General features: G+C 48.2%; 1 protein-coding gene across 4 annotated transcripts in view; it reads left to right on the top strand.

Annotated features, from left to right (window-relative positions):
• LOC134449214 (transcription factor HIVEP3) overlaps nt 1-15,000 on the top strand; it is a 175,292-nt gene that overhangs the window by 152,495 nt on the left and 7,797 nt on the right. For all 4 annotated transcript variants that reach the window (XM_063199050.1, XM_063199051.1, XM_063199052.1 and 1 more), the window contains 2 exons: nt 4,565-9,538; nt 11,933-12,078. In XM_063199050.1, the coding sequence (XP_063055120.1) occupies nt 5,102-9,538; nt 11,933-12,078 (4,583 nt within the window). In that variant the 5' untranslated portion in view covers nt 4,565-5,101. The remainder of the gene's footprint in view (nt 1-4,564; nt 9,539-11,932; nt 12,079-15,000) is intronic.

Here is a 15,000-nt window from a genome sequence, read left to right as displayed (position 1 = left end):
CATCATGAATTTGTGCTCTGCACCGGGAGCGTGTCTATGTTCCCACAGCCCATTGGTCCCACAGCTCATTGGTCCCACATCACTAAGACTTTTAACATTAATTTTAGGGCCCATTGGTCCCACAGCCCTATTGGTCCCACACTTATACCTACTGGCCCATGTTCCCACATTTCTAAGAATTTATTGAAATTTAGGCCCTATATCCTATGGCAGGGAGAAAGGCATGTTCTCTTAGTTTACTCGGAAATGTGGGAACATGGAGTTGTGGAAAATAGAAGAATTTGAATAATTTCTTTAAAATGTGGGAACATGGAGCAACATGAATAAGCTGTGGGACCAACAGGCTGTGGGACCAACAGGCTGTGGGACCAATGGGCTGTGGGAACATAGAGCTGACCCCCTCACCTACACCACGCATGTGTCCGCTTATCTTTTTTTTTCAGTCCTGTCGAACGTGTAGTGAGCAGTGAATAATGACAAGTGAGGGGGTTTTTGCCTGTCTGAGAGCGTCTTTTTTTCGGAGCATATGGCCGATGAGAAAGACACCTCATTAAAAAGCAACCTGTCACCGGCAGCAGCAGCAGCAGCAGCAGCCGAACTCATCAGCTCTCCACCGTGTCAGACTGCGGCTGCTTGGCTGGCAGGCTGGTTCATCCTCACACAGCTCCATTCACACTGCCTGCCTGCCTGCCTGCCTGCCCGCCCGCCTGCCTGCCTGCCCGCCCGCCTGCCTGCCTGCCCGCCCGCCTGCCCGCCTGTCTGCCCGTCTGCCTGCCTGTCTGCCCGCCTGCCTGTCTGCCTGTCTGCCTGCCTGCCCTCCTGCCTGCCTGTCTGCCCACCTGCCTACCTGCCCGCCTTCCTGCCTGCCTACCTGTCTGCCTGCCTACCTGTCTGCCTGCCTGTCTGCCCGTCTGCCTGTCTGCCCGCCTTCCTGCCTGTCTGCCTGCCTGCCCTGCCTGTCTGCCCGCCTGTCTGTCTACCCGCCTGCCCGCCTGCCTGTCTGCCTACCTGCCTTCCTGCCTGCCTACCTGCCTGCCTTCCTACCTGCCTGCCTGTCTGCCTGCCCGTCTGCCTGCCTGCCTGCCTGCCTGCCTGCCTGCCTGCCTGCCTGCATGTCTGCCTGCCCGCCCGCCTGCCTGCCTGCCTGCCTGCATGTCTGCCTGCCCGCCTGCCTGCCTGCCTGCCTGCCTGCCTGCCTGCCCTGCCTGCCTGTCTGCCTGCATGTCTGCCTGCCCGCCCGCCTGTCTGCCTGCCTGCCTGTATGTCTGCCCGCCCGCCCGCTTGCCTGCCTGCCCGCCTGCCTGCCTGTTTATGTACTTTTCCCAGAGCATTGAATAATTCACCACACTCAGAGGGATACTGAAGCACTCGCTCATGCTAAGCTCACCCTCGCTTTCTTTCTTTCTCTCTCTCTCTCTTTTTATCTCTCTATTTCTCTCTCTCTCTCTTTTTATCTCTCTATTTCTCTCTCTCTCTTTCTCTCTCTCTTTCTCTATCTCCATATTTTCTCTCTTTCTCTTTCTCTGTTTTTCTCTGTCTTACTCTTGCTCTCTTTGTCTGCTCTGCTCTCTTCTTTCTGCTCTCTCTCTCTCTCTCTCTCTCTCTCTTTCCTGCTCTTTATCATTCTCTCATGTCTTCACTTTCACTCTCACTCTCAATGCATCCCGCTCACACACTTGCTCACTCTGATGCATCTGTCTCTTGCTCAACTTCCACGCACACACATATCTCTTTCCCTGTCCCCGTGCTCCCCCTCTCTCTCTCTCTCTCTCTCTCTCTCTCTCTCTCTCTCTCTCTCTCTCTCTCTCTCTCCCAAACCTTTTTTCTCTGTCAGTCAGAGGAAAAAAACTGTAAACTGTAGTGCAGTGAGGGGACTTTTTTCCACACCTGCTCTTGGCTGCAGGTATTGCAGTGCTGGTGTGGATGGTTTCTGCCCTTGTGAAATGTTTGCTCCACGTGTGTTACCAGCAGGAAAGAGAGAGGGCGGGGTGGTGGTGGGTGGTGGTGGTGTGGGGGGTGTTGGTTACCGCTTACTATACTTGCACAAGGATGGTGCATGTTACAACACCCCAATTGACAGATTGAGTGACATGATGAAGACATTATCCCATAACACTGACATGTTGACACATTGCCTGTAAGCAGTGGCATTAATAATAACAGCAGACGAAGACATAAACGTAGACATAAACACTGCAGCATACTCCTCTTGCAGGATCCACGTCATTGCCGAGCACTGAGGGATGCTAGCAGTTTTACTAAATGTACCCTCCAAAATCACATTTCATCTATATTAAATTGATCTAAGAAGCCTTTACAGTGTGTGCCTGTAAGAGGTGGTTGGTAAGGAGACTGAAAACATTAGTGCCTCTCATGATAACATGCCTGTGGCCTGGCGGAGGGCACCGGCAAGTTCAGTCACTGTGCCCCCTTGTGGCTCAACATTGCCATGGTCCTGGGTAGTGTACAGTAGCTACTCATTGCCATTCATAAACAGCTGGTGCAGGGTCTCTTCTCTTGTGCAGAGAACAGGCATGTTTTACTCTCAGCTTAACCAGCTTAAGTAGCAATACTCAACAAGCTTCTTTCTCCAAATATCATGAAGCACTGTGTTGTGTATGGTTTCCCACATGAGCAGAGAGAAGGGAACAAGTGTCTGAATGTATTTTGTGTACTACATTATGTGCACTGAATTGTAATAAACTGTAGTGTAAATAATTAATTTGTCCAAATAAGTATCACAGTGTAATCAGCACGTGTATTTACGACAGCCTTTGGGCTTAAATATTCACATTAATATCCATTAGCATCACATAGCACCAAAGAGACACATCAGGTCGGGATTCACTACTTCAGTACAATGTATCCCATGTGGTGTATATTAACTAGAAGCAGTCCCGAGTCACGGAGTGCAGGGCCGCTGACAGCTTTTCCCGCGCTCACGACAAAGTCATCTGAAGGGACCCCTCACTCAATAGTGCAATGTGGTGAAGACCCAAATGTGGGCCCCACCTCTCCCTGGGCCCAGGAAAGCTGACCCCTTTGCCCCTGTCAGTTTCCCTGACTGAGTGTATATGGCGAGCAGCTGGTTGCCATACATATGCGATGCAGCCTTGTTTTTCAGGCAGTTGGAATGACGGTTACGACGCTCTCTCTCTCTCTCTCTTTCACTTGATTTCAGTTACGCCTCACACACCGGGCCAAACACAGCGCAAACAGCACGGTGCTGACGGTGCACAGCTTGACTCCCGCATCATCTTTGTGTAATTTAATCTAATGAGAGAAAGGTTCCCATTGCATTGGAAACCGACGTTTGGTAGCTGGGTGTCTTTGCTTGCTCTGGGCATTTCATAAGTGTGTGTGTGTGTGTGTGTGTGTGTGTGTGTGTGTGTGTGTGTGTGTGTGTGTGTGTGTGTGTGTGTGTGTGTGTGTGTGTGTGTGTGTGTGTGTGAGTGTTTTTTTCAGATTGTAAGCAGGCACGTTTAAACATGCATTAAAAAGATGGAGCTTTATTTTCCTGATTTTTGCTTTTTGTCCTGTTAAGCATCTGTAAAAAATAGTATTATTTATTGCAGTTGGTCACATCATTTATGTTTATTTATCAACAAACATGAATAGTTTTATTTCTTGTGCATTTACCAATCAAAAGTGAAATATTCATCCACTTTGACATAAGATCTCTGTCTGTTGTCAGACTGCAGTAATTCCTGTGTAGTTGAGGCTCTTATTATGACACCACAAATAGTGACACTAATAACACCGTCACAACATTGTTGGTGTTACAAACAGAAATTTGCAGCAGCCATACAGTACATAGGTGCTGTTTGAGCCTGGTTTGTGGGTGACTAACGGCAACAATTATGAACAAATTTGATAATCACCTCAACAACGCTCCAAGAGCACTTCTGCCTTCCAACTGGAGATGAAGAAATTGTTAATTATGTGATTAGTCGAGGATCTGCACAGCTTTGACACGCATGGACACACACACGCACGTAGTACGTGCACGCAAACACACACACACACACACACACACACACACACACACACACACACACACACACACACACACACACACACACACACACACACACACACACACACACACACACACGTCCATTTCCTGTTCATGAGCCTCAGCAAAGTGTCAGCTCCACGCACAGCCAGCCAGCGAGCGGAGTCTTGGCAGAGAGAGTGTTGCCATGTCAACCGTATTAAGTGCTTCAATGTGGATGCTTCACCTTTTTCACTCCCTCACGGGTGCCGTTGTCACCGCTCAGACGCTGATGGAACATTTTACTGGTCTGTGTGGAAAGAATGTGTCAAACTCTGAAAGCTGAGCTTTCAGATGTACTGTAGTAAGCCTTTAGTTTTCTAATGCTCTCTCAAAGGGATAAGGCTTTTTTTTTTACAGAAACGTTGGTATATACAGTATTGTTATCTCTTTTTTTTAATCTTGTTCTGACACATTTCAATTTTGTATGCTTATTTACCTCTGTGCATGTAGATTGTCTGGTGTTAACGATTGTTATTTCTTCTCTCTGTTTGTGTCTTGTCTCTACAGAGCCTGTGAAGCGTTGACCTCAGCACTCCTCGCCACAGCAAAAGAGGGATACAGAGGGCTTGAAAAAAACCATCAGCACAGCTGTCCTTAAGCCAAGACATAACTTCATGGCCTTTGTCTGACCGGAGAAAGTCCCACGTCCAGAGCTAAGATGCATTCACTGCTGAAGTCGGCTGGATGTGCAAAGACAGATTCACAACTGGAAATAAATCCAAACTTTGCCTGCATTACTACAACGGCTCCCTGGGTACTTTTCAACAATGTGTTTAACTGTCCTCTTAAATGATACCTGGACTACAACAGAGTTACACTCACTCAGCAAAGGGCTGCACTGCTTTATAACATATCACTGAGAACGAGAGACCATAACAAAAAAAAAACTTGAAGCCTTCCGACTTGCCCCGTCCCCCTTCCTCTGTGTCTCTGCCAATGTCTCCATGTGCTCCCTGTGCTCCTGTCACTGAGCCAATGTGGCAAGACAACAGACCTCTCGCCGAAGCATTAGTGTAGTTTACGTAAGGCCTCCTCTCCCCCTCTATGGAGGCCGAGCACAGCCGCCTGACCGAAGGGGAGCAGTCGGGAGGGCAGCCATCACCACAGCAACAACATCAGCAGCAGCGACGGCAGCAGCAGCAGCATCATCAGCAGCAGCAGCAGCAGCAGCAGCAGCAGCAGCATCTTTTAGAGCCCCAGCTTGGCCCAGCCAGTTTGCCTCACTCCCACTCTCACGCTCCCCACCTCAAGTCCCAGCAGAGGGCTGCGTCCAGATCGGTACATGGATCCTACACCCGCCACCACCATAATCGTCCACCCAAACGGGGTGACATGCTCCAAGGAATGCACCAGCAACAGCAGCAGCAGCAGCAGCAACAACGCACACAGGTGTCTGACACAGGAGCAGCCTCTTGGCAGCCTCAGCACGCTCCTGGTCCTTCAAGTAGCAGCTTCAAAACACCTTCGTCCATCCCCCCGTCGTCTGCGATGGCGGCCTCATCATCTTCGTCCAACCCGGTGCAGCCTCCTCAGGGGGCATCATCTCAACAGGGGCCAGGAGCAGAGGGGCAGGAGGGCACCACCACCTCACGGCGGGAGAGGAAGCCCCAGAAGCCAGGGAAGTACGTTTGCACTTACTGCGGCCGTCCGTGTGCCAAGCCCAGCGTCCTACAGAAACACATCCGCTCCCACACGGGGGAGCGCCCTTACCCTTGCGTGCCCTGTGGCTTCTCCTTCAAAACCAAAAGCAACCTGTACAAGCACCGCAAGTCCCACGCACACCGCATCAAGGTGGGCACGTTTTCGGGTCGGGAGGAGGCTGGCCTGAGCGGGCCTGAGGGAGGGGGCGCAGGGGGAGAAGATCCAGGTGACCCCACGGAAGGGGAGAGCACTGACTCTGAGGACGAAACGGGCCGCCACCATCCCTCCTCCTCCTCCCAGGACAGACCTATGCTCAAAAAGAGTAGCCATGTGGAGCTCATGTCATTCTCAGAGGACTCTCTCAGGCCAGAGGCTGTTAAACAGAGGCTGGCTATGCGGTTGAGTGAGAGGAATCGGCTGCCCAAGGCCCAGCCAGATGAGCACCCGTCCTCCCTCGGTCCAGGCAGCAAAGGCAGCACAGAATCTGGATACTTCTCCCTTTCCGGTAGCTCAGACTTATCCCAGGTCAGCTCTCCCAATGCCAATGCCAAAAGCTATGCGGAAATCATCCTTGGCAAATATGGAAGACTTGGCCAGCCGCCAAGGAGTCCGCAACAGCAAACCCCACAGTCGTCGTCCTCATTGCCATCAGGGCTTGAAGAGAAAACAATTACCTTCCCCGTACCAAAGACACAGGTCATAGAGCACATCACTAAACTCATCACCATTAATGAAGCTGTGGTTGACACAAGCGAAATCGACAGCGTCAAACCGAGGCGTTCATCTCTCTCCAGAAGGGATAGCTTGGAAATGCCCAAGTACCCGTCCCCGGTTAGCGATTTTAGCAGACACCCGACTCGTGGCGTCTACCCCGGCGAGATGCTCTCTCCCATGTCATCCACGGATTCCGAGTCTGGCCAGAGCGCAGCCCTTCTGCGAAGTCACTCCATGCCCTCATCCGCCGTTCAGGACGAACCCACGACCACCTCGTCCTGTGGCTTCCGACAATGCCAGTCGTTCGATGAGCAGCAGGCTGTGGTGGCTGAAATGCGGGTGGGACACCACCACCGCATGTTGAGACGCCAACCAGCCATTGAGGTTCCCTATGGAGGAGAGCACATTCCCATAGACTCTGCTCACGCGGCGAAGAAGACGGAAGTGGCGTTCAAGGACATCATCATTTATGACTGCGAGGCCTGTGGCACCTCCTGGAGGAAACGGGAGAGCTACGAGGCTCACAAAGACTTCTGCGTGGGACGACTTTCGCAGGAACTGCACAAAGGGAAGGAGGGCAGTGCCTTTCGTGAGGACAGGCCTCAGATGATGCAGAACAAGTTCAGGGCCCTGGCCATGGCCATGCGGAAGAGGAGGAAAGAGGAAAGTCTGGAGGAGGACCCACCAAGCCCGGGGCCAGCAGCAGTAACCTTTAGCCACGCGGGCATGACATCTTTACCTGGGGTCGAGAAACTCACCGAAACATCCATCTGTGAAGAGAGAAGGAGCACCTGGAAAGAAATTTCTGTCATCCAACACACAAGCTCTTTTGAGAAGCAGGAGAGCATGTCCATTGAGAGCCAGGAGACAGAGTGTGAAGAACAGCAGCAACCAACAGAGCCGCAGCCCAAATCATCTCCTACCGCGTCTCGGCTGGTCCGGCAGTCCAACATACAAGTGCCAGAAATCCTGGTCACAGAGGAGCCAGACACAGACGCCGTGATGGCCTCTCCGCCACCAACTGCGCCAGTGTCTTCCAAAGAACCGGAGAAGGTTGAAGAGTTCCAGTGGCCGCAGCGTAGCCAAAGCCTGTCTCAGCTCCCTGCGGAGAAGCTTCCACCAAAGAAAAAACGCCTGCGCTTAGCAGAGGCCTCCCAGTCATCGGGAGAGTCTAGTTTCGAGTCGGCCTCTCTGTCTCGCAGCCCGAGCCAAGAGAGTAGTGTCTCGCACGCATCCAGTCGCTCTGCATCATTTGAGGATTCATGCAAACCTGACCCGGAGATGCAGAGCATGAAGGGCTCTTATGGCTCTCACATGTTGACCGTCCCTTCAGGACACCATCAACACCATCAGTCTCACAGGGAGATGCGGAGATCAGCCTCAGAACAGACACCTGCAAGCCCACCACACTCTTCTCAGATGGACGAGTCCAGGAGCAAATCTTTCGACTACGGGTCCTTATCACCACAACAGAGTTCGGCCTCCTGGAAGGAGAGGCGGAAATGCCTCCTGGTGAAGCACGCTACACTTGGGGAGCCCGATCAAGAGGAGGTGGCGTCTGGGCAGTTTACCAAGCCAGGCAGTCCTAAAGTTTACCAATCCTTCCCCAGTCCACCCACGTTTGCACTTGAGGAGCGTAGCATGGCTAACACTTCAGCTAGGCTGAGCCCAGAGGCCATAGGGAAGACTCTGCAGCTTTTCCAGCAACCACTTATGCCCATTCCACAGAGTCCTTTACCCCTTCATGCAGTCAGGGCCGAGGCCTTCTCACCAAGGCATTTGGCCAGGATCCTGCCTGTCACCACTGCAATATCCAGTGTCCTGTCCAGCCAGCTCCTTCAGCGGGCTTTCCTTCAGTCACCTTCCCCACAGTTTCACCCGACGCAGCTAAACATTGCCGAGCGGCTCGGAATCCCTTTTCAGCCCTTGCAGTCTCTCATCCCGCTTCATAGCCACGGAGGGATGACCCAGGCGGCCGTTTACCTTCCCATGCCCCCTGGTCTGACCATCCAGGTGCCCGCTCAGAGAGACCCAAGGCCGGCCTCTGTCAGCGGCCATTGGTCTGGACCGGCGAACCAACAGCTGGTTCCCTCCTACCCCCATCCTCGGCCAATCATAGCCCCCTGTCTGGAGCAGTTTACGCCTGTGGTGTCCCTGGTGGTGCCCGTCCGGCTGCAGACACACATTCCAACCTATGCCAGTGCCATGTACACCACCCTCTCCCAGATCCTTGTGACCGCACGGTCGCAGGAGCCCATATGCTGCACGGCCATGGTCATCATGAGCCAGCTCGGCCGGGAAAAGCTGCAGAGGTCTTACCTGAAGATCCCCACCCCGCACTTCAAGAGCTGCCTGCCCATGTGTCTGGAATACGGGGGCGGGGCGGGTGGTGACGACGGGCCACTGGGGGCCGGGGGAAGCAAACGGATGCTGTCCCCTGCTGGAAGTCTTGAGCTCAGCACCGAGGCCATGCGGCAGCAGAAACGGGTAAAGGAGGAAGATGAGGATGATTATGCTGATAGTGAAGAGGAAGACGATGATCAAGAGGAAGAAGACAAGGCGAGGAGGAAAGACATAATGTCAGAGAAGAAGGACCCTGACAGACATCTCAAAACTGATCAGCCAAAAGAGAAAGCAAGAGCACTAGTCGAGGCAGCTCAAGAGGGCAAGGGAAAAGTCGAAATGAAGGAAGGAAGCGAGAAAGGGACCGGCGGGGCAGGTACCAGGCAGGACACATCCCCGATGTCTGTGGAAACTCTAAAGAAAGAGGAAAGGGAAGAAGTGGCGGTGGGCCATGGGAAGAAGACACCTTGGATCGAGGGCTTGGACCGATCCAAGCAGCCCACCTTCCCCAAACTCCACACAGCCACCTCCGTCAGCTGGTGCTACTTGAACTACATCAAGCCCAACCCCACCACACAGCAGGACCCGCAGACCTCTGTGTACTCTTCCTGGTCCATCAGCATGCACAACCCCAATCTGCCCGGCCTGTCCACCAAGATGGTGCTATCTCTTCTGCGCTCCAAGCAGAAGCACAGTCTGGAGAACTATACCATGGCCATGTCACCGCTACCCACCGCTGGCAAGCTTGTGTCCTCCAGCAACAGACATCCCATAGTGTCAGAGGTACTGTAAACAACCATATTTTCAACTCCCAAAGCGGGAATGTGTTTTAAAAATAATGTCTGGTGTATGGGATCTAGGGTGTGTGCGCGTGTGTGTGTGTGTGTGTGTGTGTGTGTGTGTGTGTGTGTGTGTGTGTGTGTGTGTGTGTGTGTGTGTGTGTGTGTGTGCGTGTGTGCATGTGTGCGTGTGTGTATGTATATGGGTAGATGACGGATAGGCAGCAAAAAACATTTTTTTCACAAAACATTGTTTATGAGGGGAAAAAAGTATATGTCTACGTAGTGCAGCAATTAATCTTTCAAAAAATCCAAGTGGTCACAATGTTGCTCTATTCATTGATTATTTATTTACGTTGATAAAGCAATTTGCTGAAAATATGTCCTTTGGTGTGACGTTAAGAAATAAATATATTAAGTTATGTAGAAATGGCTTGATGGAGTTTTATGAACATTGTTACACTCTTCATATTTATTGCAATTTTTTAAAGTCTTAATTTAATGATAAATTACCATTTAAGTATTTTTTTTTCCATTAGATGTGAGACTATTAGAAACCTTTGAGGAAAAACAGGGATATCTTTCTTTTAAATGTTCAAAATTTTCCGAATTTATACTAACTTTTCAGGGACGATAATTTGTTCTTCCCTAATGCAATATTCAGTGTTTATCAAACATATTGTTTAGCTCAAACAAATATTTGAGCGTTTAAAACATGTCACACCGTAGGACATTCATGTCACGCTAAAGGACAGAAATGCAAAACTGAGCCAGAAACAAATATTTCAACATGATTATTTTGTCTTTTGATCATAATATAATGTTGTAGTCAATATGGACCTACACTTTACACTTATAAGTCTTTGAATCGTCGATTATCAGCCTATCGTAACTCTTAATGACAGCCATGCGGTCATTGAATGTAACCTGCAGAGCTCATAAGACTCCTACTGAAGGGTGACCTTGGCATGACCATCACACTTTTGTAGGTATGCTATGACTGTCACACCATTGAACCTGAAGTGTGTAGTGGCCAGTGCCTGTTTGGTATCTCAAGCTGGACAGCACATTTATGCTGTATATTGAGCTCTCCACAGCATACTTTATTCATCTATACTCCTCTATATACTCTCTCACTGATCTTTCCTTCACTGTTACCGTTTTATGGTTTCAAAGCACCATTAATGACATTTTATATTATTAGACAGTATCTAAAATCAACAGCAAATATTCATCAACAATGCATCAAAGTAAAAATTCCAAAGGCCAATAAAGGAATAAGTAATTTGAATACACAATATTTATCTAGTCAAACAACAAAACAAAACAAAATATGTACTACCAGTTGTTTTAAAAGCTATTTCTCAAATATCTAGTCCATTGGTGTGACCTGTTTGTCCTTTGGTGTGATACTCCAAAGTGTCACACACCATAGGACTTTTACCATCACACCATAGGACTTTTACCATCACACCATAGGACTTTTGAGCTTTTGAGTTAATTTAAAGCCATGTCGTTGCCAACTGAAATACAATTTCACCTTTAGTAAGATGCATTTTCATACATCTACATGAGAAAAAAAATGTGAAAAATATACACTATTGTCAAAATGTATTTTATGGCTGTCACACCAAAGGACTACAAAACTAATACATCTTGTGGTAGCAAAACATAATTGATTGACTGAAGAACTCTGAGAGAAAAATCTAAAATCCACCCTTACCATTGGCTTCTTAAGGGTCTAAAGTCACAATTTATGTACCGCTGGAGCTTCAACAATAGATAATTATCCACAGAATTAACCAAAAAAAATGATGTCACACCACAGGACATTATTTTCTGCGACAAAGTTTCATAAGTCCATACGGTCTCAGAAAAACAGGAAAAAAAATTAAGCATTGCCACTTGCTAAAATAGACACCTTGAAAAACATGCCAGGGTTGTTTAGACAAATGACTGAGCTTTGATTATTTATTTAAAAATGTTTTAATATGGAGAACCAGGCTTGCCTCAGTCACACCATAGGACAAATGTGACATTTGACTCAAAATTAAGTATACTTATTTAAGCTCTGGATTTATTACACATTACTTTTTCACAACAACGACATTAGTTTAATCATTTAAAGCATTGAGAATTTTGAAAGCATGAATTTACTTAATTTTAAGAGCCTGCGACAGCAAAATTTACACGTCACGTCATCTACCCATATGTATGTGTGTGTGCGTGTGCGTGTGCATGTGCGTGTGTGCGCGTGTGTATGGGCAAGATTGTGTGGTGTTCTATGATGTATGAATGTTATTTTTGAACTTTTGTTTAGTGGATTTTTGTTTAGTGGATTGGGTTTGATTATTAGGATGCTTGAGCTAACCAACCGCTGTCTGTCCATGTCACTCAGGTACGGTCCGCCCCACCCAGCACACCTGTCAAAGTGAAGGAAGAGCCATCTCAGGAGAAAAAGGAAACGAAGGCCAAACCGGAGGAAGACTTGCCCTCCACCTCCAAACAGAGCGAACCGCCACGCATCCGTATCTTCGAGGGCGGGTAAGTGAAATAATGAACGGATGGATGGATGGATGGATGGATGGATGGATGGATGGATGGATGGATGGATGGATGGATGGATGGATGGATGGATGGATGGATGGATGGATGGATGGATGGATGGAAATGAAGTGAAACATGACATACAAAAAAAGTCATGGAAATCAAGACCCAGAGAACAACCTAGATAACAATACAATTTAGAGTAGAGTAGAGTAAATGTATTTGTCCTGAAGGAAAATGTAAACTACTACACAATATTGTGCACAATGTACAACGCAATATACACAATACTACATACTGTACACACTGTACATAAATGGCAATTAATTATAGTGCAGTACAGAAAAATCGGTGCAGTAAACACTTAATGTGTACTAAGTGGGTAAGGCATAGTGACCAGGTTACCGGCGGTACTGTACTGGCTTCATATCAGTCTAGTTTAGATTCCTCTTTGTTTTCTGACTGCAAGAGCTCTGCTGAAGTCCGTTGGGCCTGCAGTAAGTGCCGGGCATGCCACACACTGAGTTTGGAAGCATTTAAACAGCCTGCTTCCTCAAAAAATGACAGACGAAAAACATTGAACCGGTTGGCAAGCCACTTGGGATACGAGTGTATTCCGCCAGCCATTTTCCCCGGGGTCTTCCGCGCATGGCTCAAAGGCTCGACGTTAACACAATCTTCCCCGTGAGACTGTGTGCATGCGTCCGCACGCTTGACTGATTATAATCTACTACATATGGCATCGCAGAACATAAATGTGTAGATGTATAAATAGAAAAAATGATCACACTCGTTAGGGGGTGGATAGACTTGTGTTTCCTCACAAAGCCCCTGCTGCAGGGAAAGTTTTCTTTCAGTTTGTTCCATAGAAGGTAGTCTTCCTGTTCAGCGTACAGTATCCCACAGAGAGGCATAGTTGCGGGGTGTTTATTGGGATAGGAACGCGGCTAATTGCTACGGTTTCTAAGCTGTAGCCGACCTGCCTTGGGCACCATTTGAAAATGCTTCCCACCTCCCCCCTCCCCGTCCTCCCATCATCCTCCCCACTCCTCCTCATCCTCGATACTTCCTCAGATCAGGGCTTAAAGGAAGGTAACTAAGCCAGGCTGCCAACTCTTAAAAACACCCCCGTACTGCCAAAAAAAGAGGCATTTAAAAAAAAAAAAAAAGAAGCTCTGTAGCCGCCTGTAGTCCAAAACCTGCAGTTTGTTTTCTGTCTTTTGTGGATGGAACTGAAGAGTGTAGCTTGATGGTAAATTACAAAAAAAATGTAAAGCCCAATGGGATCGGGTGTGGACATGCTCGTGCTGTTTTCTCATCAGAACGGTCTGTCTACCTGTGTAAGTTTTGTGTGGTGATTGTCACATTACTACATTGATTCGTACATAAACCCAGCTAATGGATGTGGAACTCTTTGTCACGTGTAGCTATAGACACAGGACCATGAGAGTGCGTAGAGTAGCCAGACCAGCTCTCCCTCCTCATTTATTCTGTTCTTCGCTCTTGTTTTCCCCCTATTTTTATCTTCTGCACCACACCACACCTGAAGTACAGGTGTACTGCAGCACCATTAGCATCGCATACAGTATTTATCCCAGTTGCCGTCTCTTTTACATCATTCTCTCTCTCTCTCTCTCTCTCTCTCTCTCTCTCTCTCTCTCTCTCTCTCTCTCTCTCTCTCTCTCTCTCTCTCTCTCTCTCTCTCTCTCTCTTTCTCTCTCTCTCTCTCTCTCCTTTTGTTATTGTCTGCCTGTTTACCTACTTTTTTCAGTTTTTTCACCGATACACATGCTCTCTCTCTCTCTCTCTCTCTCTCTCTCTCTCTCTCTCTCTCTCTCTCTCACTCACTCACTCACTCACTCACTCACTCACTCACTCACTCACTCACTCACTCACTCACTCACTCACACACACACACACACACACACACACACACACACACACACACACACACACACACACACACACACACACACACACACACACACACACACACACACACAGTTTCCCAAGTATTCAAGCCCAAATCCCAAATCACCAAATCAATCGCTCCCTGAGGGACGAGCACATTAGATTGTGATACAGACTAGTGGTCATGGTGAATGACACAACTCACAACTCAACATCAGGAATGTCGGAAAATGTTGCTTTTCCCTGTTCTTTTTGGTGTCAGAGTTCAAATACGAGCTTTTGTTTGAATAACCCCCAGGTACACTCTGAGCTGTAATGTTAAATAGTGTATATGATTCAAAACTCTGAGCGAATTTACTGTATTTGCTCCTGGTAAGCCAAATGGAAACCGAGGGTAAGGAGCAGAGGAGACGATCCATGCCTTGTTTTATAGTGGTGATAATGAGGCCATTTGGAGACTCTGTGTGGTAGAAGTCTGAGCTAAAACGATGAAATCCACTTTCTCTTTTCTTCTCCCTTACTTTACATTATCCAGGCTTACATTCCAATATAATGCAATCACCAAGCAATACTTTGCATCTCGCTCTCCCTGTTTCTCTGTCTCTGTCTCTGTCTCTGTCTCTGTCTCTCTCTCTCTCTCTCTCTCTCTCTCATATTCTTCTTTTCTCTCTCTCTCTCCGACTCAGACATTTTAACAGTTAGATGGAAACTGCAGCATCGGGATTAATAATAATAATATTCGTACCACACAAAACTATGCGGCAGTACTCACAATAGCACTCACTGCCAGTCATTCATCTTCAAAATGCATGCTGCCTATTAACGAATGTGATGTTTCCAGGAATGTTTACTAAGTAATTAACTAACAGTCACTGGTCTGACCAAACCACACCCAGTTTTGCAGCCAAAGATGTCTCTCGCTGGAAACTCAGATGAGGGACGCGAAGAAGATCCACCTCTTCTTCATGTATGAAGTGCCATTTTCCCAGTCATGAAGGATACTTAGAA

Source organism: Engraulis encrasicolus, chromosome 5 (genome assembly GCF_034702125.1).
Source record: "Engraulis encrasicolus isolate BLACKSEA-1 chromosome 5, IST_EnEncr_1.0, whole genome shotgun sequence".
NCBI lineage: Eukaryota > Metazoa > Chordata > Actinopteri > Clupeiformes > Engraulidae > Engraulis > Engraulis encrasicolus.
The sequence above is the reverse complement of the archived record's forward strand: the minus strand, read 5'-3'. Positions and strand labels throughout refer to the sequence as shown.